We start from the raw sequence: 21,674 nt of genomic DNA, 5'->3' as shown, positions 1-21,674 counted from the left end.
AGGAAAACACCAGAAGAAGGAAAATAAAGGATGAGAAGTCTGAAGGAATTGTAACATAAATACAGCACTACGTGATAACAAGGCCTCCCGGAGACCGAACAGAGTGCCTCATATAGTACCTTTTTGCTCTCATACATCAGGATATGACTAAATAGTGTCTACACAAATCAAATTATAAATGAAGGCATAATCACAGTCTCCCTACTCCCAATAATACTCCTGTCATACGAGGACATATAATAACAGGGTTAGAGTTGATAAGCTATATCCTTGGCCCTTACTAACTGTGTCTGTGTGGGTACTGTTAAATTCACACACTTCATTACTGGGTGTTGAACAAAGTTTGGTCCTATTATCCTTCTTTTCAAGAGGAAAAAAAAGGGGTTGAGTGATGGGTGTCGGCAAAGAGATATTGAGTTTATTGAATAGTACACCTGCCAGAAGCAGTTGCACCCGTTATGGCTCTTGGGTGAAGAGGTCGCACGCGTGGAGGGAGGTCATTTAAAAATAATTTAAAAAAAGTAAAACTTACCTTTCAGCCAGCCGGGTGCCGCGTCTTCACTGCTCCTGCTCTCCGGCTTTCTTGTCTACGACGTTGTGATTGGTCGGGAAGCTGCCCATTTAGCGGCTTATGGGGAGTCCATGTTCTCTATACAGTCTGCATTGCAGCCTGCATGGTGAAAGGCAGAGTGTGCATGACTGGTTTGGGCAGCCCCAGAGGGCCGACCAGAGAGTCTGTGCGCACTCAGGAGCGGGCACACCACTCCTTAACTGACCTGGTTCTAGAGCATTTAATTTATGGGAACAACAGACCTTGACAGAGAATTGGTACACAAAGGAAAATGAATATAGACTCAAATTAGTGCTATATTGCTGCTGTCCAGCCGGGCAGAGAAATGTAATGATTTAAAGTTAAAAATAGGGATGCTCATTCCATATGAGCATCCCTGGGTTATTTCCCTTTGAACTTGTATTTCCACCACGCAAGCTTAATCCTACTGTGCACTGCCACAATACTCCAATATGGTCACTACCATTTCGACATAGTCAATTGCACCATGTGACGCTCCACGTGGTATTTAAACCCCATTAGCCGCCATCGACCGCAATAGGAGCACCCAGAAATCGAGCCACACTCCGCCTTCTTGCACCGCAGGTAAGACGTTCATCACCTCCCCAGCATGGGATCTTTAACACTACTCACTTTCCAAGCCCTAACCCTCTCCTTCACCCTTCCGCCCTAGGTTATCAAGCCTCTACCACTGGTCATGCAACCGCAGACCAGGTTCACTTTCTCCTCCTGCTTTGCAGGTAAGCAGCGTACTTTTCTGGGGCTCTTCCCGAGTCCTCTGCGCCCCTTCATAATTAATTCCTCCCTGGTTCCTTTACAGGTCCTTAAATGCCAATCCCTAGCCAAACACTCATTATCATCATGCCGATCCAAATTCGATCAACAGCACCGGTCCCCACTAGCGGTTCACATTCCATTGCCAGCACCGGACCATATAAGTGACCCGTTGCAGGTAACCCTCCCCTCCCTTCTCGCTTACTGTACTATTCATGCACCTATCCCAGCTCACACACTTCCCTCCCTCCATAGGCTACCGTGCCTTTGGCGCCCCAGAGGCACAAATCCTGCTGGCCAACCCAGACCGCCACTCCCATTGCGGTAATTTCTATCACAATAGTTTCTACTCTACTCCCAGCTCGGACGCTCAATGCCTTTAATAATTGCCTAATTTAACCCTAGGTACTGTCCACTTCCCACGCAATTGCTGACCTTCCTGCAGTTCCCCAGTCGGTTCAATCATTGAAGCTCTCCTAACCGTAGCTAGAGCACCCTGCATGGTAAGCTCCTTCATAGCTGCCCCCCTTTTTTAATTCACCTCCAGCTTATATTTAGGCTAGAACTGTATTGGGTATTAACCCACTCACTCACTGCAAGTGCTCACTTCACCCTTTTCACTTTTTGTAGGTTCTGATCCCTAGCACCGTAGTCTTCAACTCACCGCTCGTCGCTCACATAATGCTGATAAGGAAATGTCCTGTACATTGTTTTATTCTTACTCCTTTTTTCCGTCTGTTCTTTCAACCTATTTTTCTATTGTTTTGCGGGCCATATGGTTCTCAGGCATGCATTAATTTTGTCCTGATGATGATCCCATTATTTCTTCAAAGAGATAGCAACTTCGTCAACTCACTTTACACCGCATACACAATTTAATCTGATATTTAAGTGTAACTGTGTTGTTTCATTCTGCTTCTCTCATTTCTTGCAGTTCATACAAACTATTTGCCCTTCCTGAATGTTTCCTTTCTCTGTGTTTATTGTAATGTGTAGGACGCAGGACTGTGTCCCACTTTACTTTTTTCTCTTATCTTGAACTTTTTAAATCATTAAATTTCACTGTCCAGCTGGACAGCAGCAGCATAGCACTGGTTTAAGTCTATATTCATTTTCCTTGTGCACCAACTCTCTGTCAAGGACCGTTGTTCATATAAATTATCGATACCGAAGGTCCTTGTTCACCACATTGAGTTCCCTTGTTTTTTGTAATATACTGGTTCTAGAGCAGCCCTCCCCACACTTCCGCCAGCAACCTAACATAGAATGGTAATAACTGGAAGTTATTACCATTTTATTTTCCTGCGAGAAATCAGTGGGACGATGCTCCTCCGCCCTAGTGGAGGAGCCGCCCCTCGCTAGAAGCCATGAAATGGGTGGTTAATATCCTCTGCCTGTTGGGCCACAAGAGTGAGGAAACAAGCCCCAAGCTTGTATCAAACAGGGGGATGGTCCTTATGAGCCTGTATATGTGTCTCTCGTATGTGGCTAATCTGAAAAATGTGATTGGTAATTCATGTTGTTTGGGGACAGTCCAAGTACAACAATGATGGAGAATGCAGATTTTTGCCAGCATAAGTGCCATCAACATCCGCCATCTGCAGTGTGAATTGGCATCATTTGTGTCTGAAGTATCTAATGGAACAGACGTGCACTAGTATGTAATGTAATACAGGCATATTTCGACCTTATATAGTGTCAGTAGATGCTGTCAGCCCAAGCAATCTCATTGCACTACAAAAATACTTGTTAATAAAAGTATAGGTGAAGGGTTTCCAATAGTGGATGCATTGGTAAGGCAAAATGGGGTGGCAAAAAAATCCAGTGTTATTCACTGTGTTCAGGTACAAATTACATATTCAGACCTGGAAAAGTGTTCTTATTAATATTTAGTTAACCTAACATGAACACAAAATCATCTCCTCTAAAGAGATATGAACTTTCATACCCAGTCTGCGTCAATGCTATATAAACTTCCATCATGCTCCAAAAGGTGAATAAAATGGAGTGGTGAAGTGAGCTAAAGAACGATGATGGATTCAACTCAGATCTGTGACTGGGATGAATGTCTGGAAAGTTTCAGAGCTCGGTCCATCATCTCCTTGTGTTCGCCCTAAGTTGGCAGGGTCTGCCCAGACGTATGTCCCTTGCTCACTTTGCTACTGGATTCAAGCTAGCGTGGCTGATGAGGAGTGCTACCCCGAAACTGGTCCCAGGGTGCTTGTTCCGGTCTAGGAAAGACCCGGTTCTGGCTGGACTATTCCCATGAGGAATAGGGTCAATACTGATTTGTATATGGATGGGTCTGAACTGGGGTGGCGAATTGAGCTACAGAACGACAATGGATTCAATCCAGATCTGTGACTGGGGATGAGTGTCTGAAACATTTCAGCACTGCGTCTATCATCTCCTTGTGTTTGCTTTGTTTGCCCTAATTTGGCAGGGTATGCCCAGATGTGGGTCCCTTGCTCACTACGCTACTGAATGCAAGCTTGCCTGGCTGATGAGGGGTGTTACCCTGAAACAGGTCCCAGGATGCTTGTTTCCGGTCCATGGAAGACCCGGCTTGGCAGTTCGGGCCGGACTATTCCCATGAGGTATAGGGTCAAGTCTGATTTGCATATGGCTAGGTCTGAACTGGGGTGGTGAAGTGTTCTAAAGAATGATGATGGATTCAACCCAGATCTGTGACTGGGGGTGACCATCTGAAAGGTTTCAGCAATCCGTCTATCATCTCCTTGTGTTTGCTTTAAAATGAAAGCAATACAGAATCAGTGCGTGAACTACCCACTCGTGCAGCACAGCATTTATTTCTGTGGATAAATGACAAATTTCTTTTCCAACATATGTAAAAGTACAATGATGTACTGAATTTTTAACTACTTCTTTGTTGTTTTTTGTCTGTTGCAGTTACTGACAGCACATGTTATGTTTGTGACGAATCGTGTCAAAGCTGTTTTGGACCGTTGGCTCTAGATTGTTTTACCTGCAATTCTGGTGAGTTTAATATTTTATAAATGATCATTTTAGCACCCATATTTTGCATAAGGGCTGCACAGTCATATCCTAAAATTAGGTTTCAAATTATTTCCATGCATTTATGTAAATGTTATCAAATTTTATTAATAGACATTTAAGGCGAAAGGTTAATAACCTTATTACTTCAAGTAAAACAATAAACTAAATGTATTGGTATTTTAAACAATTTTAAATAATTTAATTTAACATTGTTTCCTATGGTGTTCAATTTTCAATCCTAGACTCCATTATTTCCTTTGGGAAGTTATAGTATGTGTGGTGCAGGACTTACTATAGTAGTTTTTTTTGTCAGTAGAAACTTACACTCTTACATTTGGGTCCATCATCTGTTTCAGGGGAGGAGACATGTAACTCAACATTTTTGAGTAACTTTAAACTTGTTAATGTTGAACAGCCAAGATTAGTAAAGGTCCCTAAAAGAGCAAGACTAAACTTACATGTGTAAATTACTTCTAAGTGTAAGTTACTTTTGAGAATAGCTCCACTAGACTGAGAATTGATTGTATGAATTTTGTTCTTTCCATAGTGATGTTGGAAGGGGCATAAAACAGCTCCATTTTGAAGGCTAACTATGAAATGTTATGGGGCCAAAGCCAAAATCTTTCAACACTGGATATAGTCTAATAAAATGTTTTTTCCAATTCCCAACATTGTTGTGAAATTCTTAGTCCAAGTACTTAGAATTGGATTCCAAATGACCCATTGATGACTTAAGCCATTAAGCTTAACACAAAAGTGGCTGCACACCTCCCTATACACTCCAAAGATGGTTGTATTTTTTGGGATAGTGTTCTGGCATTCCTAGGCTGGAAAATGGTGAGGGTAGCATGCCCAAAGCTGAAAACTGATTTGTTTCAACATTGAACAACCTAATCTAGTGCAGATTTACACTACATGATTATCTTATTGTAACTCCTACAAGGTAGGTAGCTTCACAGGTGCTATTTTAATTTCTTTCACCTCTGTCTGTAGCCATGTTTTAATCCCCAACGTGATGATGCTGCTGTTCTTTATTGCCTACATTCTGCAGTGCTGGTGCAATGTAGGACTAGAAGCTAAGAGAAATAAAGCATACGCCATGGTTATAGAAGGCACAGAAATAGGAGGTTACTCAAAGATCGGGGCTCAATGGCCTGCGTGTATGCCTTTGTTTGAGTGAGTTGCAAAGTAAAGCCAGAACTATTGCTTTTCCCAATGCTTGTTTATTCCGTATGTGAAAAAGATTAAAGTAACTCTCTTGATGAAATTAGAAATGAATATGTTCACTCAGATGTGTTTGAATCCACAGTTTATGAGCTCATTCTTGTAAATGGAAATGAAGAGCAAAAAAGTATTTAATGATTAGTTGTTGTATATAATATGTGTTTTGTAAAGCGCAACATCTTTTGAATGGCTTTTTCTCTTAACAATATCCCCTAATTCTGATGACTGCTTTTCACACCTTGTTACCTTAGGCTTCTTTCTGGATCAGGACAATAGATGTGTTGAAGTCTGCCCAGTCGGCCATTTTGGGAATCTATTCACTCAGACCTGTGAGAAATGTGCAGTGAATTGTGAGAGCTGCGTGGGTTCCAGCGATGACTGCATACAATGCAAGAATGACGGGCAGAGCTTGTTTCTGCACAGTGGACGGTGTCTCTTCAACTGCCCAGAGTAAGCAATGGCAGCACATACAAAATAGTATATCGAATTGAAAAAGAGCGAGAGGGGTAAATAAATATTAGCAAAACTAGTAGCTAGATCTGGTATTTATATATCTGGGTGTTTTTGTGGATTAATATGATGGTCATTAGGTTTTGCTATGTTATTCTATGCTTTGCTGTGAATAGGTTCTTGGGGAACAATATGGTTTGGGATGTGTTTTTGTCAATCTGTGTTTGTATTTTGTTTGTTAGGTCCATGATCTGTATGTCTGTGTGTTTGTATGATATGCACATGTACTTCAGAAACCCACATTATCTCCCACATGATCCCATATGTTGGTCAGACTCTAGTCTAAGGAAGGCACCATGTTTTTTGGGGAAGATAGGACTCTACATACAGTGCTGTGATTTTTTTCCCCATTCATATGTGTGTATGCGACGGCGAGGGGCTTTCTCTGTATGTATGTGTGCGTGCGTGCATGGGCGCTCGTGTGTGTGTGTCTCTGTGCATGCGCATGCGTGTGTGGTGTTGGAGCTTCCCAGGAGACAGCAGCTGGCCACAGCGAGCGCGTTCGCGAGCACGTGGCCTGCTCCGATCGCCTTCTCGGAGAGGAAAAGCGCGCCGCCATGTGCTGTCTCCTGGAAAGCTGAGTCGCTAACTATAGGTCTCGGCGAGACAGCGCTTCGCGCTGTAAATCGCCACGAGACCTAAAATAAAGAACAACCCAAAAAGTGAGTCTGAGATCAGTAATTTAGAAAAACCATGAAGGACTATTAAAAGTGCAATACAGAAAAATACAAAATGCAAATACAGCACCATTCTCATGGAGCCGAAGGACATAACAATCAGTTGCCATGTAGGTTGTCAGAGTTTATAAAGCATTAGGTAAAATCTGAAAAATATACTAAATCTCAAAACAGCAGCGAATCAAGAGAGATCTGGACAGCTTCCCCAGTAGAAACTCAAAACTTTCTGGTTCACACTCAAATTTGAGGCTGCATATAGACAATTTCACCATAAAAAAATTATAGAAACTGTAATGTCAGCATGGTGGAGCCGAAAGGATGATTATTTTAGCAAATCACATTTTAGCATTTTAAAGCGTCATATAACCCTATCATCTTAACACTATCCCACTACATGAATATGATTCGCCCCTTCTGACCTAATGTCACTCCTAAGTGTCAGAAGATACTAGTTACATAAACAATGGAAGAGCAAATGCCAGAGAGTTCTTCGAGAACAACATGTCATACAAAATAAATGGTGCATATTTTACTGTGTGCAATGTCAATTAAAATTAAAAACCTACAATGATATTATAAATCCATCATCCATGTTTCCAAATATTGAGTTATGGCCTGGATAGCATTAGGCCATAGAATCAGTTTTACACATTCTATTCTATTTTTTTTATTGCAAATGACTCCTATTATTAAACATATAAATGTCTACTTAAAGAAAACTCTTAAGTGACTTCCAGAGAATGGCTGCAGATGTGGGGACATGGGACTGCGAGAGATAGCAGTCTCCATCCATCACATCCATCCATTTCTAAAATATAAAAGTTGTCATTCAGTGAATGACATTTAGAGGAGTAGAAAGAGTTCAGTGTCCCCTGGAATGTTGTCTAATACTCTCCAGTGCTGGAAGCCACGGTGTTTAAGGTGGAAGCCGTCTGTATGGACAGCGACCACTCTGTGAACGCCTTACCATCCCATCTAGGAAGCCTGTAACAGATCAGTGATTTGTGATCCAAATTGCAGTTGCTTAAAACAGGATGATGCCAATTACTTGCACCGTTTCCTTTGCTACTCTTTGTGGGCGGCAAAGTGCTCTTTGGGAGTTGAAAATAAATTTCCAACTCGCAATTTGCAGTTTGTGCATTGTATTTTGTATTTTTACAGTCACAAAGCCTGTGATCTTGCGAGTTACAGGCTTTCATCAGCACAACACGGCAGAGGCGCAACTAGAGCCAAATTTCGGGGGGGGGGGGGGCTAAGAAAAAATTTCGGGGGGGGGCTGAACGTTTAATCAGTAGGCAGAGTGGAGCTGCAGGGGCTCTTAGAAGGGGTGAAACAACTGCAAGACCTAATTACCATTCAAATGGTCTTTTAAAGACCTGTGAAACGTTCGGGTGCGACTCTGTGTGTGCCGGGGATCTGTCTCATCCCGGGCTGCCACACACGACTGGGGGGGAGGGCTGAAGCCCGGTGAGTTCAATGGCTGTTGCGCACCTGCAACACAGTGAGGATTAGACCCCACTGTGAGCGATGGCAGACGCCCATATGGAATGGCTGTCATTTTTAGATTTGGCTCCAGGTGTGTAACTATCAATGGTGCAGCAGGTGCAGTGGCATCAGGGTCCAAGAGATGTACATTACAGTACATCAATTAGGCCTATATTTTATTGCTCAACCAGCATGGAATGGAGAGGGGGTCGTTTTTTTCTCTTTTATACCTAGGCCCATTCTGTAATTATTTGTTTGAAGTTATAGTTGCCCTCTGCAATATTGTCCACGTTTGCATGTTTGTGATTGGCAGAAAAAGCAGTGTGTCTCCAGCATCCTTGCTAAAGTCAAAACATCATCAGCGCCAGTTATCACAGTACCTCTTTCTTGCATTTCATTGGTCAGCCATGAGGGGCTTCATAATAGAGTGCTGCCCCACCTTCTCCCTGCTACTACTCCTGCCACCACCACTGAGACCAGATGGCTGCAGGAGCAGTGCTCACTAGGGAACATTTACACAGCAACACTTATAGTGTGCATGTGCTCTGCTAGCCATGAACTAAGCATGTGTACCCCCAAAGTCAAAGGCTGTGTCAGGTTCCTGCACATTACCATAGCATTAGTATCTATGTCCCTTAGCTGCAGGCTGGTAGTTCCCTGGAAAGAGCCGCTCTCATCTGTCTGTCACTCACTAAATTGAAGTCCATTTAAAGGGAGTTCCATTAATGATATTTATGCCCACTTGTTTATCTGTTGCCACGTCTCCTCCTTAAACATTTCTGGCTCTGATGTTGACGTGGAGTACAAGCATGCTGTACTAGGGCCCCTCTTCATGTTTTCACTGTTCTGTGTAACTCTCAGCACAGGGGTGTGCAGGCAGAGCCTTTGCGCCACAACCATTGTTAAGTTCATTTGTAAAGGTCTGTGGGGAAGTGCACTATTTTCTTCATGCCCATTAAAATACCTATTAGCACCTACTATTGACAGTGTTTAGAAATATCTGAATTGGTAGGGCAAGCTGTATAAGAACTCATTATTATGATTATTTTCGAATACCTAAGGGAGAGAGGAGGCTCAGCTACAACACTGCTGCATTTTCCTGCAGGGTAAAGAAGGATCATGTAGTAAAACCCTTCAGTAGGCAGATAACCATGCAATGTCAGTGTTTTTTATTGTCCGGTAACAGAGCATAGGCCCAAGCATGAAAGTCCAGCATTTATTTTAAACGTTCTACTTGCTGCACAGTAGAAATAGTAGAGAGACTGCCTTGAATAATTGGACGATATGACTTCTTTTATGTCTGTTGGGAATTGAATTAGAAGAAAAGTTTCCTACTACTGTACGAATAGACGGGAGCCAAGCTACAAACTCTTGAACAGTGAGGAACTGTGAGTAGGGGGAAAGCTGAAACCGAGCCACTGCCAAATTATTTAATAATCTCTGGAATATTTTAGAAGAGGGCCTGAGGGTCGTTGCATATCCTGCAGTCGTGTTCCTTGTTCTCCGACTTCAACAATTTGTGAATTTCTGACTATTTTTACAGTTCTTAACCAATCATGTCTTCCTTTAACTTCAGTTTTTGCTAATACGTATACACCCTGTTCTTCCCCTCACATTTATGTTTCATCTCCGCCTGCTGTCTTTTAGTCTCTTAATTCCTAATTGACTATTCCTCAAGAAGGACATCTTAATGAATGTAGTATGTTCAAAGGGATAGTTTAAGCTGCAGTCATGGTGGCCCATTCCTCCATTTCCCTATTTTATTTTGTCAGGTCCCTACTTTCTCCTTTTTGGAACCCAAAATAGGTACCTCAACATACTTATGGACAGGCAACCATTGATCGTGCTGCAGACGATGGGCCTCATTTATGAGAAATGAAGCATCGCTGCGTGAAAGCAGCGATGCAGCACTTCTCAGTGCGCACTCCTTGCGACATTCCTGATGCGTCATATTTAATGTATGACGCATCATGTCGCAAGGAGTTACAGATACGTTAGTATTTCTGACGTATCTGTAAGCGCAAAAGTGACGCATTGCTGGAGTGTGTCACAAAAGTGACACAACTCCAGCAATGTGTCCTTTCACATGGGGCAAGCCCCATGTGAAAGGGCCTGCGTCAGTCTTACGCCTGCTGTGAGGCAGGCGCAAGATTTTGACACAACGGCGTCCTAAAAGTGACGCAGTGAAATCTTACAGATTTCACTGCGTCACTTCTACGACCCTTCCTTGCGTCAATACGCCCCCTTGCATACATTATACCTGACGCAGGTATAATGTTGCGCAGGGGTTTACAAAGTGATGCATCTACCTAGATACGTCACTTTGTAAATATGGCGCAGCAAAGACGCATGTTTTACGCCACTGGTGCGTCACAAAAAGTGACGCACCGGCGGCGTAAAAGTGACGCACAGCCTCATAAATGAGGCCCGATGTGTTTTGTTGAGTTCTGTATATCACATCCCACAGGACTCCCAATGAAGATTCTATTAAAGACATTTTTCCCTTTTGTATTCTTTTTCTAGTGGTTACTTTGAGAATTCTGAAGGCTCGTGTGAGGCATGCGATAATTCATGTTGGACCTGCGATGAAAGTAGAATCAAATGTCTGTCATGTGCAAGTGGACTGCTTCTGGAGAACAACAGGTGCATTTTGAACTGTTCCCTGAGGTACTACCCAGATGCAGATGGCATCTGCAAGCGCTGCCCCGCCCACTGCAATGTCTGTACTGACCCAAGCAGCTGCTCAGGTAATTTACCCTCATTTTGTTTCCTGCCACTAAGACATGTTGCTCTGTCTATGAATGGATTAGATATGACATGTAATGCTCATGTTGTTATTGTATGGTATTAGACCATAGGACGTCTTGCGCAGTCTTTGCTAAGCCAAGGGTTGATTAATGCACACATATGAAAAGACCTGATCTCAACCAAGCCAGTTAATATGATTGTGAATCATTCCATCTACCCAGACATTTGCAAGTTATTGTGGCTCTGTTATTATTTCTACAAACGAGGCATTTGTGCAAATGCCTCCCTCTATCTCATTATCACAGGATGCATGCAGTAGCATAATGCAAATTGACAGAAACGTGCAGTATTTGGACCCATTTGTGGTGTAAGAGAAAATGTGGGAAACTATGCAGCTGTCCGTGTGATACCTGTTTTTTAATGATCTGAACAATATAGTAAAATCATATTGAATACTCCTAAGATCATGCTGTCATAAAATTAATAATTGTCACATCTGCTATTTGCAGTTCCAAGAAACTGCAGACATTTGGTATATAGCGCTATATATATATATATATATATATATATATATATATATATATCTCAAAGCTCCAAGGTTCCCACCTGTTGGAGACGCACTCTGACATCCACTGCAGTAACCTTCATGAGGTAAAAGCCGGACTGGCGGACGGATCCAGTTTACAGCATGCCTGTCGATTCACGCCAGACGCGTTTCGTGCTCATTGCACTCTTCAGTAGCCGGACAGTCATTTTGGCATAAAGGCCACATCTCCCATTTAAAAATATAAGCCCTCCAATGGGGGACTCAAATGAGTCTGCATTGGTTTGTGGGTTTCCATGCCAAAATGACTGTTGCGCCGCTAAAGAGTGCAATGAGCACGAAACGCGTCCAGCGTGAATCGACAGGCATGCTGTAAACTGGATCCGCCCGCCGATCCGGCTTTTACCTCATGAAGGTTGCTGCAGTGGATGTCAAAGTGCGTCTCCAACTGGTGGGAACCTTGGAGCTTTGATCTATACGCGGCCTCCCAGCCGCGTGAGATGCACCACCCCGAAATTTGGGGCCACGGAGCTCCGAATCACGGAGTCTCAATGTGGAGGCATCCATGGAGGATTGACAAGCCGGATGTACGAGTGGAGGCCCATTGGTGGGCTTGAAACATTTCAGACAGCGGCAGCGACGGCTCGTGGAGGGAGTTACGGTGACGCAGGAGGGCGGGGAGGGGGAGGGGCAGGGCGGAGGTTGCTAAAAACCGGCATATGGATAATTGCAGGTAAGTAAACAATTTAATTAATAAAACGAATTTCGTAGTGCGCCTTGCATCGCAAAATGCAATGCAGTGCGAGCGACGAAATTCGTTTTATTAATTAAATTGTTTACTTACCTGCAATTATCCATATGCCGGTTTTTAGCAACCTCCGCCCTGCCCCTCCCCCTCCCCGCCCTCCTGCCCCACCGTAACTCCCTCCACGAGCCGTCGCTGGACAGCGGCACATAACTGAAGCACACAATACAAGACCCACAAACCAACGCGGACTCATTCGAGTCGCCAATCGGAGGGCTCATATTTTTAAGTGGGAGGTGTGGCTTATATGCCAAAATGACTGTTGCGCCGTTGAAGAGTGCAATGAGCACGAAACGCGTCCAGCGTGAATCGACAGGCATGCTGTAAACTGGATCCGCCCCGATCCGGCTTTTACCTCATGAAGGTTGCTGCAGGGGATGTCAGAGTGCGTCTCCAACTGGTGGGAACCTTGGAGCTTTGATTTATATGCGGCCTCCCAGCTGCGGGAGATGCACCGCCCGGAAATTTGGAGCCACAGAGCTCCGAATCACGGAGTCTCAATGTGGAGGCATCCATGGAGGATTGATAAGCCGGATGTGCGAGTGGAGGCCCATTCGTGGGCTTGAAACATTTCAGACAGCGGCACATAACTGAAGCACACACTACAAGACCCACAAACCAATGCGGACTCATTCGAGTCGCCCATCGGAGGGCTCATATTTTTAAGTGGGAGGTGTGGTTTATGTGCCAAAATGACTGTTGCGCCGCTGAAGAGTGCAATGAGCACGAAACGCGTCCGGCGTGAATCGACAGGCATGCTGTAAACTGGATCCGCCCCCGATGTATGTATGTATGTATGTATATATATATATATATATATATATATATACATACATACATACATGCATACATACATACATACATACATACATACATACATACATACATACATATATATATATATTCCACGAGTTGCCTCCAACAGAGATTGCCACACCCGGTAAGTTTAAAGTCCTTTTATTCAGAGAGGCAACACAGTATCATAACCAGCTCCTCGAAGCACCAATTCCATAGCCAGACGCGTTTCGGGCATACCATCGCCCTTGTTCACTGGCAGGAGAAGAGAGCAGTTAGAGAAAAATCACGCGCGATTTAAATGTCCCGCCCATAATGGGCGTGTGCGCAGATGTATCCTAGTTCTTGTGGTTTTTCAAAGTCAATACATGCCCCAGTGGGCTCCGCTCTCCCTCCCAAAATAGCAGTTTCAAGCCCCAGTGGGCATGCTTGAAGCAGTCTGAGTTGCGAGCTGTGTCAATCTACCAACTCTGATCGGCTTACCGCTCTTACAGCGTCCTTGATTCTCGACGTTGCAGACCCGCTCTTTGCAGCAGGGGGGCTCTCTCGCGGCCAGGCCAGCCGCTTATACACATTCCACGAGTTGCCTCCAACAGAGATTGCCACACCCGGTAAGTTTAAAGTCCTTTTATTCAGAGAGGCAACACAGTATCATAACCAGCTCCTCGAAGCACCAATTCCATAGCCAGACGCGTTTCGGGCATACCATCGCCCTTGTTCACTGGCAGGAGAAGAGAGCAGTTAGAGAAAAATCACGCGCGATTTAAATGTCCCGCCCATAATGGGCGTGTGCGCAGATGTATCCTGGTTCTTGTGGTTTTTCAAAGTCAATACATGCCCCAGTGGGCTCCGCTCTCCCTCCCAAACTAGCAGTTTCAAGCCCCAGTGGGCATGCTTGAAGCAGTCTGAGTTGCGAGCTGTGTCAATCTACCAACTCTGATCGGCTTACCGCTCTTACAGCGTCCTTGATTCTCGACGTTGCAGACCCGCTCTTTGCAGCAGGGGGGCTCTCTCGCGGCCAGGCCAGCCGCTTATACACATTCCACGAGTTGCCTCCAACAGAGATTGCCACACCCGGTAAGTTTAAAGTCCTTTTATTCAGAGAGGCAAAACAGTATCATAACCAGCTCCTCGAAGCACCAATTCCATAGCCAGACGCGTTTCGGGCATACCATCGCCCTTGTTCACTGGCAGGAGAAGAGAGCAGTTAGAGAAAAATCACGCGCGATTTAAATGTCCCGCCCATAATGGGCGTGTGCGCAGATGTATCCTGGTTCTTGTGGTTTTTCAAAGCCAATACATGCCCCAGTGGGCTCCGCTCTCCCTCCCAAAATAGCAGTTTCAAGCCCCAGTGGGCATGCTTGAAGCAGTCTGAGTTGCGAGCTGTGTCAATCTACCAACTCTGATCGGCTTACCGCTCTTACAGCGTCCTTGATTCTCGACGTTGCAGACCCGCTCTTTGCAGCAGGAGGGCTCTCTCGCGGCCAGGCCAGCCGCTTATACACATTGCACGAGTTGCCTCCAACAGAGATTGCCACACCCGGTAAGTTTAAAGTCCTTTTATTCAGAGAGGCAACACAGTATCATAACCAGCTCCTCGAAGCACCAATTCCATAGCCAGACGCGTTTCGGGCATGCCATCGCCCTTGTTCACTGGCAGGAGAAGAGAGCAGTTAGAGAAAAATCACGCGCGATTTAAATGTCCTGCCCATAATGGGCGTGTGCGCAGATGTATCCTGGTTCTTGTGGTTTTTCAAAGTCAATGAGTATGTGAATAGAATGTGTATAAGCGGCTGGCCTATATATATATATTTAAACTGTATCTTCACCACTCCATGTCCATAGAGCCCGGAACGGACACCCGTTTTTCTCCGTTCAATATTTGTATCTTGTGCATTCCGCCATATATAATATACGTATGTTTTCAGGGATCTGAGAAGATTTCTATATCATGATGTTTTTATCTCTTCTATAATGAATGGTATTGCACTTCTTTTCTCTCGCTCTCTTTTGCACTTATTTCACTCTCACTTAGTACTTTATTGCCTGCCACTTTTTTAAGCTATATTGGCACATTATGTATCATATTATACATGTCAAACAGTTACGTCCTATAAGAATTTTGTATTTATACAGTTAGTCTCTGTTTAACTTATTGGCGTATATGTGTAATTAGATTACTTACCCATTGCAGTATACACACATGAATCCTGGATTTATCCGGAAATATTTGTAGGTGCTGATTCTATGGTATTAGCCACAAGTGGCAGTATGTTTTCACTGTTTATTCATCACATGATGCATCACGTCATTGTGAGGGGGTGTTCCCTTTAACACTGCATTTAAAAATAGCATTCTGTCTTTTGTGCATGTTGCAGCGTGATCAAGGGCATAACTCGCCAGAAAAGCGTAGCTGCTCTCTGTGCATCAATAAACTTACCGATGCTGATTCGTTGTGGTCCGTCTCCCTTTGTTTGCTGGCGTGCGAGGCTGTGCTGGGTCTGAGACGCCGAGAAATTCGAGGAGGAGTCACATGGTATATATATATATATATATATATATATATATATATATATATATATATATATATATATATATATATATATATATATTCCAACAACCACTCCCGACTATTCCTCGTCTCTTAACACGGCGAGCCTGTGTGGGTGCCGGACACCCTTGATATCATAAACAAAATTCTCCCAATCAGAAGAACGGCACAGGCTGCCTTTGGATGCTTCAAGATATATTTATTTAAGGCACAAAATCGGCAGCTCCCTACCGACGCGTTTCGCCACTAAGGCTTGGTCACGGTTACTGTGTTCATTTCATGGTGCTATTTACATAGTGAAAACAAAGTGCATAGAAGAGGGACTACAATAGATCCACTCGGCCGATTTTGGCCGCCATACTTGAGTGGTACTTTTCATTAAACATATATTGTCATGATACTGCATTTGTACAAATAAAGTATAATACAAAATTAATAAATCAAGCCCCAGTGGGCCAATCATAAGTCACTCTCTCGTGAAATCAAACTCAGGGGTCGGCTCTTGTTTGCGAGCTTCTGGACCCGCTTTGGCCGCCATCTTGGAGTAATGGTGCCGAACCACATTAATTACTGAGTACATAACCCAAAAACAATGTAAACAATAATGATTAAGTCTCGCCCACAGAGCTAACAACTTAGATCAGCACAGTCTGTTGGAAGCCCCGACACCTGATTCCCATATGACCAATCCAAAAGAGAACAGCAATGTCATTAGACTTATCACAGGGTATAGCCGCCAAGCGCGCCAAATTTCCAGTCTTGTGAGAAGTCAGTGGCCTGTGATACTAACTGACCCTGTATTGAAAGACATTTTACCAAATAAGCCCATAGTGACCTACAGAAGGGCATTCAGCATGTGCAATGAATTGGTCTCCAGTTCTCCGGAGACACCAGAAAACAATGACTGGTTGTCACCCCGTAAGGGTTTCTTCTGGTGCATTTCATGCCGCGCATGCAATTTTGGTATCAACACCAGATCTTACCTGACCCCCTTTGACTCTGAACCTATCACTATTAAGGCCCACTATACCTGCAGAACAGAACTAGCAGTATATGTTTTAACTTGCACCTGCAACTTGAGATACGTTGGGAGCACCAAACTTCCGGTGCACCAACGCATCCTTCAACATCTTAGAGCCATAGTGAATTGTGACCAAAGCTACCCGGTGGCTCGGCACTTTGATCAGCATCACAATAGAAATTTGTCCCATCTCAAATATTTTGTGATAGATGCCGTGAGAACTTCCAAGAAGGGTGGCGATTATGAGAAGAAATTAAGACAGTTAGAGTCAATGTATATTGTTCGATTAAACAGTAAAATCCCTGGAGGTTTGAACATGGGGGAGGATCTGAGTAATTTTCTTTAACCTGTCCCAGAACTTCGCTAAGGGCATTAATGAGTAAGTCTTTACATACGGGTATCCAGTTATCTTCCATGTTTTATCAGCAATCAGAGCATTGTGCATTAGTTTAGGAAAACATGGGTCTTTGCAGTGGTCCTGTCTTTTTGAGCCCAATGAGAATTTGAGTCCTTCTGCTATGTTAATGAATTGCTTTGGGCGCGCTTTTTGAATTTGCATAGTACTATTTATATGCGAGTCAGTCCATTTTACCGCTAACAGTGAGCAAGGGCGTTCACGCCCGAAACGCGTCTGTTCGGCGTTTTTTGCACCCCTGCACTTTATGCTTGAAAAAATAAAATAAGAAAAGAACAACCTGAAGACTGGCTTTGGACTTTGTGATTCGTTGTCTGCGTACTGGGTAGCATGCATAAGGCGTTTGTTGCACGGCGACCGGTTGGAGGAGTATATATATATATATATATATATATATATATATATATATATATATATATATATATATATATATATATTTTTTTTTTTTTTTTTAAACCGTATCTTCACCACTCCATGTCCATAGAGCCCGGAAAGTACACCTGTTTTTCTCTGTTCAATATTTGTATTTCGTGCATTCCGCCATATATATATATAACAGGAGAACCATTGAATTCATATTCAGCGTGGTTCCAGTAACGCGCACGAAGGGCCCTCTTGCAAGTGACCGTGGGCGAATTGGAAAAATGTGATGTTATGCCGAAGGATCGGAGTAAGGCCACGGTCCGCCCCAGTTTCCTTTTGAGGCATTTCCAGCTACTTGTATCATCGAGCGCAGAGGGAGCGGAGAGACGCCGCATCTTGTCTGCCCTGAAAGCTGTGTTAACTCGAAGGCTGTGGCAGAGAGTATGGGACAGAAAACAGTCACACAAGTGGTTAAAAAAGTGAAGCCTCATCAACCTACTCTGAATTGCCTGCCCGCTTTATCTCGGAACTGGTAGTTCCAAATACAGAAGCGAGCAAAAGCAATTGGAAACAGGTGAGCCCAGCCGCCACTAGGAGGGAGGAGCTTGAATATACAAAGAGTGAGGTGCATTCACGGACTAAGGATGAGAGCACAAGAAGAAGGCACATGCCGAAACCGGTCTGCTATGATTCCTGAATAAAGTACCTGATTTGAAGTCCCACAGTGTCCGGAGTGATGCTCTTTAAAACAGGAGAACCATTGAATTTATATATATATATATATATATATATATATATATATATATATATATATATATATATATATATATATATATATATATATATATATATATATATATATATATATATATATATATATATATATTCCGACAGAACTCCCAACGCGCCACTTCCAACCCTCAGATCAGCGAAGTGCACAAACAGACAAATATATATATAGATCATTACCCTAATTGTTAACCTCATTGTTATTCCCACTTCTATACATTCTTCAATCTAGTAGTGGCTTATTTATGGGGAAATTTGTTTTAATGTTATTATTAAAATAAATCTAAGGGTGATTAGTAACAAATGATTTTATGGCGCAGTTAGTACCTATGCACTTTATTTTACATATGTGAAATTTGCATCATAATTAAATATTTAAATTATGCATTTGCACTTTATAATGTGGATAGATAAAAACAATGGATCATTTATGCACTATTTTATTGACAAAGAAGATTGTACTACTACTATGTTAATCGGTATTTGTACTTGCACATAACTTATGTTCGTTTCCAATATGTTCGAGAATATTTTTGACAAGTCAAATATGGCCCCCATACATGATGATGTACTGAGCCCAATGAGAATTTGAGTCCTTCTGCTATGTTAATGAATTGCTTTGGGCGCGCTTTTTGAATTTGCATAGTACTATTTATATGCGAGTCAGTCCATTTTACCGCTAACAGTGAGCAAGGGCGTTCACGCCCGAAACGCGTCTGTTCGGCGTTTTTTGCACCCCTGCACTTTATGCTTGAAAAAATAAAATAAGAAAAGAACAACCTGAAGACTGGCTTTGGACTTTGTGATTCGTTGTCTGCGTACTGGGTAGCATGCATAAGGCGTTTGTTGCACGGCGACCGGTTGGAGGAGTATATATATATATATATATATATATATATATATATATATATATATTTATATATATATATATATATATATATATATATATATATACCTTATCTTTACCTGTATCACTAGGCCAGGTTTCATTTTATTTCTAGAGCCACCAGTGATCAGTGGGTGGCTCAGCTCGTCATGAGCATGCGGGCACCTTGTGCACTCCCCCTCACCCCAGCACAGCGGGAATATAACCCCCGCAGCGAAGGGGTTAAAGCCCTGTGCATTCTTACCGGGAGAACAATGGTGGTTCTGTCAACTATGCCCTGACATTGTGGCAGCAGCGAAGGCGCCCATCATGACACAGATAAATTATAATGACAGATACAGCCTTGTTCAACAAGCAGAGGAAGGATCATCAGAAAAAAATATAAGCAGATATAGCCTACCTCACATGCATGTATACGGTCCACCCATCCACTATCACCAGGAGCAGCCTTGAGAAGGAGCGCATGGACCAAAATACAATTTTCACTTCTAAAGCTGAGTATTCACTTCAGAAGTTGAAATACTGGCACTTTGAACAGGGAGAGAGGGTGGGATGTCTTCACGCGGTGTAGCTCAAGCTTGGAGCCTTTTTATAGTGTTTTCACTGTGTTACTGCTAAAAGCGTTGCACACATACTTTACAAATTGCCTCTTAAGTTAAGCCTGCCTGATCTGTGCCAAGCTACAAGAGGGTGAGCACGGGTTAAGGTATAGTTAGGCTTTCCTGTTTTCAGTTTCTATTTTTGGTCAATTCTGGTGGGGTTTTTTCAGTGTTTTCAATATCTTAAAAAACAGTTGTTATCAGTGGTTACACATTTTCGCGCGACTAAAAGCAACTGAAAAAGTGTTTTTCTGGTGTTTATGGAACGTTTTGCTTTTATTATTGCTTGCTTATTGCACTGAAAGAACATGATATATCGATAGTGTACTTATAGTGTATATGAGGTCCAAAAAGATTTTTCCAAATTCATCTTTATTGTAGTACACCATACAATACTTCTTCAGTGAGTCTTTGGGTCATGTGCGCTCGCCCTTTCTTTCCTATGTAAACTTCTATTAAAAGGCCTTCTCAAGATGTTTCATCTGATCCTCCTGTAATGTCAGAGGACAACTCGGTGGGTTCACCAGAACGCTGTGCGTCAGAAAGGCATGCGCCGCTGCAGAGATCTCCCATTGACCCAGTACTCCATTTATCAAGCTTGGAGCCTTTTTATAGTGTTTTCACTGTGTTACTGCTAAAAGCGTTGCACACATACTTTACAATTTGCCTCTTAAGTTAAGCCTGCCTGATCTGTGCCAAGCTACAAGAGGGTGAGCACGGGTTAAGGTATACTTAGGCTTTCCTGTTTTCAGTTTCTATTTTTGGTCAATTCTGGTGGGGTTTTTTCAGTGTTTTCAATATCTTAAAAAACAGTTGTTATCAGTGGTTACACATTTTCGCGCGACTAAAAGCAACAGAAAAAGTGTTTTTCTGGTGTTTATGGAACGTTTTGCTTTTATTATTGCTTGCTTATTGCACTGAAAGAACATGGTATATCGATAGTGTACTTATAGTGTATATGAGGTCCAAAAAGATTTTTCCAAATTCATCTTTATTGTAGTACACCATACAATACTTCTTCAGTGAGTCTTTGGGTCATGTGCGCTCGCCCTTTCTTTCCTATGTAAACTTCTATTAAAAGGCCTTCTCAGCATTCCTAGCCCCTTGGGCTGAGAACCATCAGCTAAGGGACACAGTTGGAATGACTCTTTCTTTGATGCCACATAAAGCACAAAATGATAAATATTTGTATTTTAGTTCCTGTGCATAAGAAAACAGAGCACCAGAATAGACTAAAAAGTCAATAGCATCCCTCATTAACTCTGAAGATTGTAAAGATGCTTTCAGCATACCATCTAACAAGTGGCAAGGATCTCCTACAGGGAATCACTTCAGCTCGGGTATCAATTTTGACAGGTCATCACACAACTTGTTTATATACGTAGCTGAATCAGTGCAAATACAAACAATATCACTCCAATATTTGTTGAACTTGGAAAGAACCTTTTTTGCAGAGCATTAAAAGTGACAATGCGTTCCATGTTTTCCAAAAGTTTAGTGTCATGTTTTCACCACTATCCCAGATGCTTGGTGATATATATACTTGTCACTATACCTTGCATTGAATGTTTAAGCCTGAGGTGTTGGCAATTCACCTACTATCAATACTGACCCACTACAAACTATGGTGGTCTGATGTGTTAAGGGTTTTACTCATTCTCTGTGGGTAAATGTGGTGGCACATATTAGGAAAGATTTTTATGAAACCAGACATTTTACCTATCAGTGAAAGAATAAATGAAGCCAAAATATCAAATATGAGTTCGATATTTCCTGATTCTCTATAGTTTATAAAATGATTAAACTAGACCTAAAACATGAAACATGCATCTTTAGACCAAAGGCCACAAAACCAAAAAAGTAAAAGGAAGAAGAAACAATATTTTAGTGGCATCCCTA

General features: G+C 42.7%; 1 protein-coding gene across 2 annotated transcripts in view; it reads left to right on the top strand.

Moving 5' to 3' along the window:
- The window catches only part of LOC147729081 (cysteine repeat modular protein 2-like), a 721,334-nt gene that overhangs the window by 190,753 nt on the left and 508,907 nt on the right, over positions 1-21,674 (top strand). For both annotated transcript variants that reach the window (XM_086959364.1, XM_086959363.1), the window contains 3 exons: positions 4,256-4,342; positions 5,839-6,037; positions 10,783-11,006. In XM_086959364.1, the coding sequence (XP_086815490.1) occupies positions 4,256-4,342; positions 5,839-6,037; positions 10,783-11,006 (510 nt within the window). The remainder of the gene's footprint in view (positions 1-4,255; positions 4,343-5,838; positions 6,038-10,782; positions 11,007-21,674) is intronic.

The sequence above is a fragment of the Lissotriton vulgaris genome, chromosome 2_2 (assembly GCF_964263255.1).
Source record: "Lissotriton vulgaris chromosome 2_2, aLisVul1.2, whole genome shotgun sequence".
In the NCBI taxonomy this organism is placed as follows: Eukaryota; Metazoa; Chordata; class Amphibia; order Caudata; family Salamandridae; genus Lissotriton; species Lissotriton vulgaris.
This window is presented reverse-complemented; position numbering and strand designations above follow the sequence as displayed.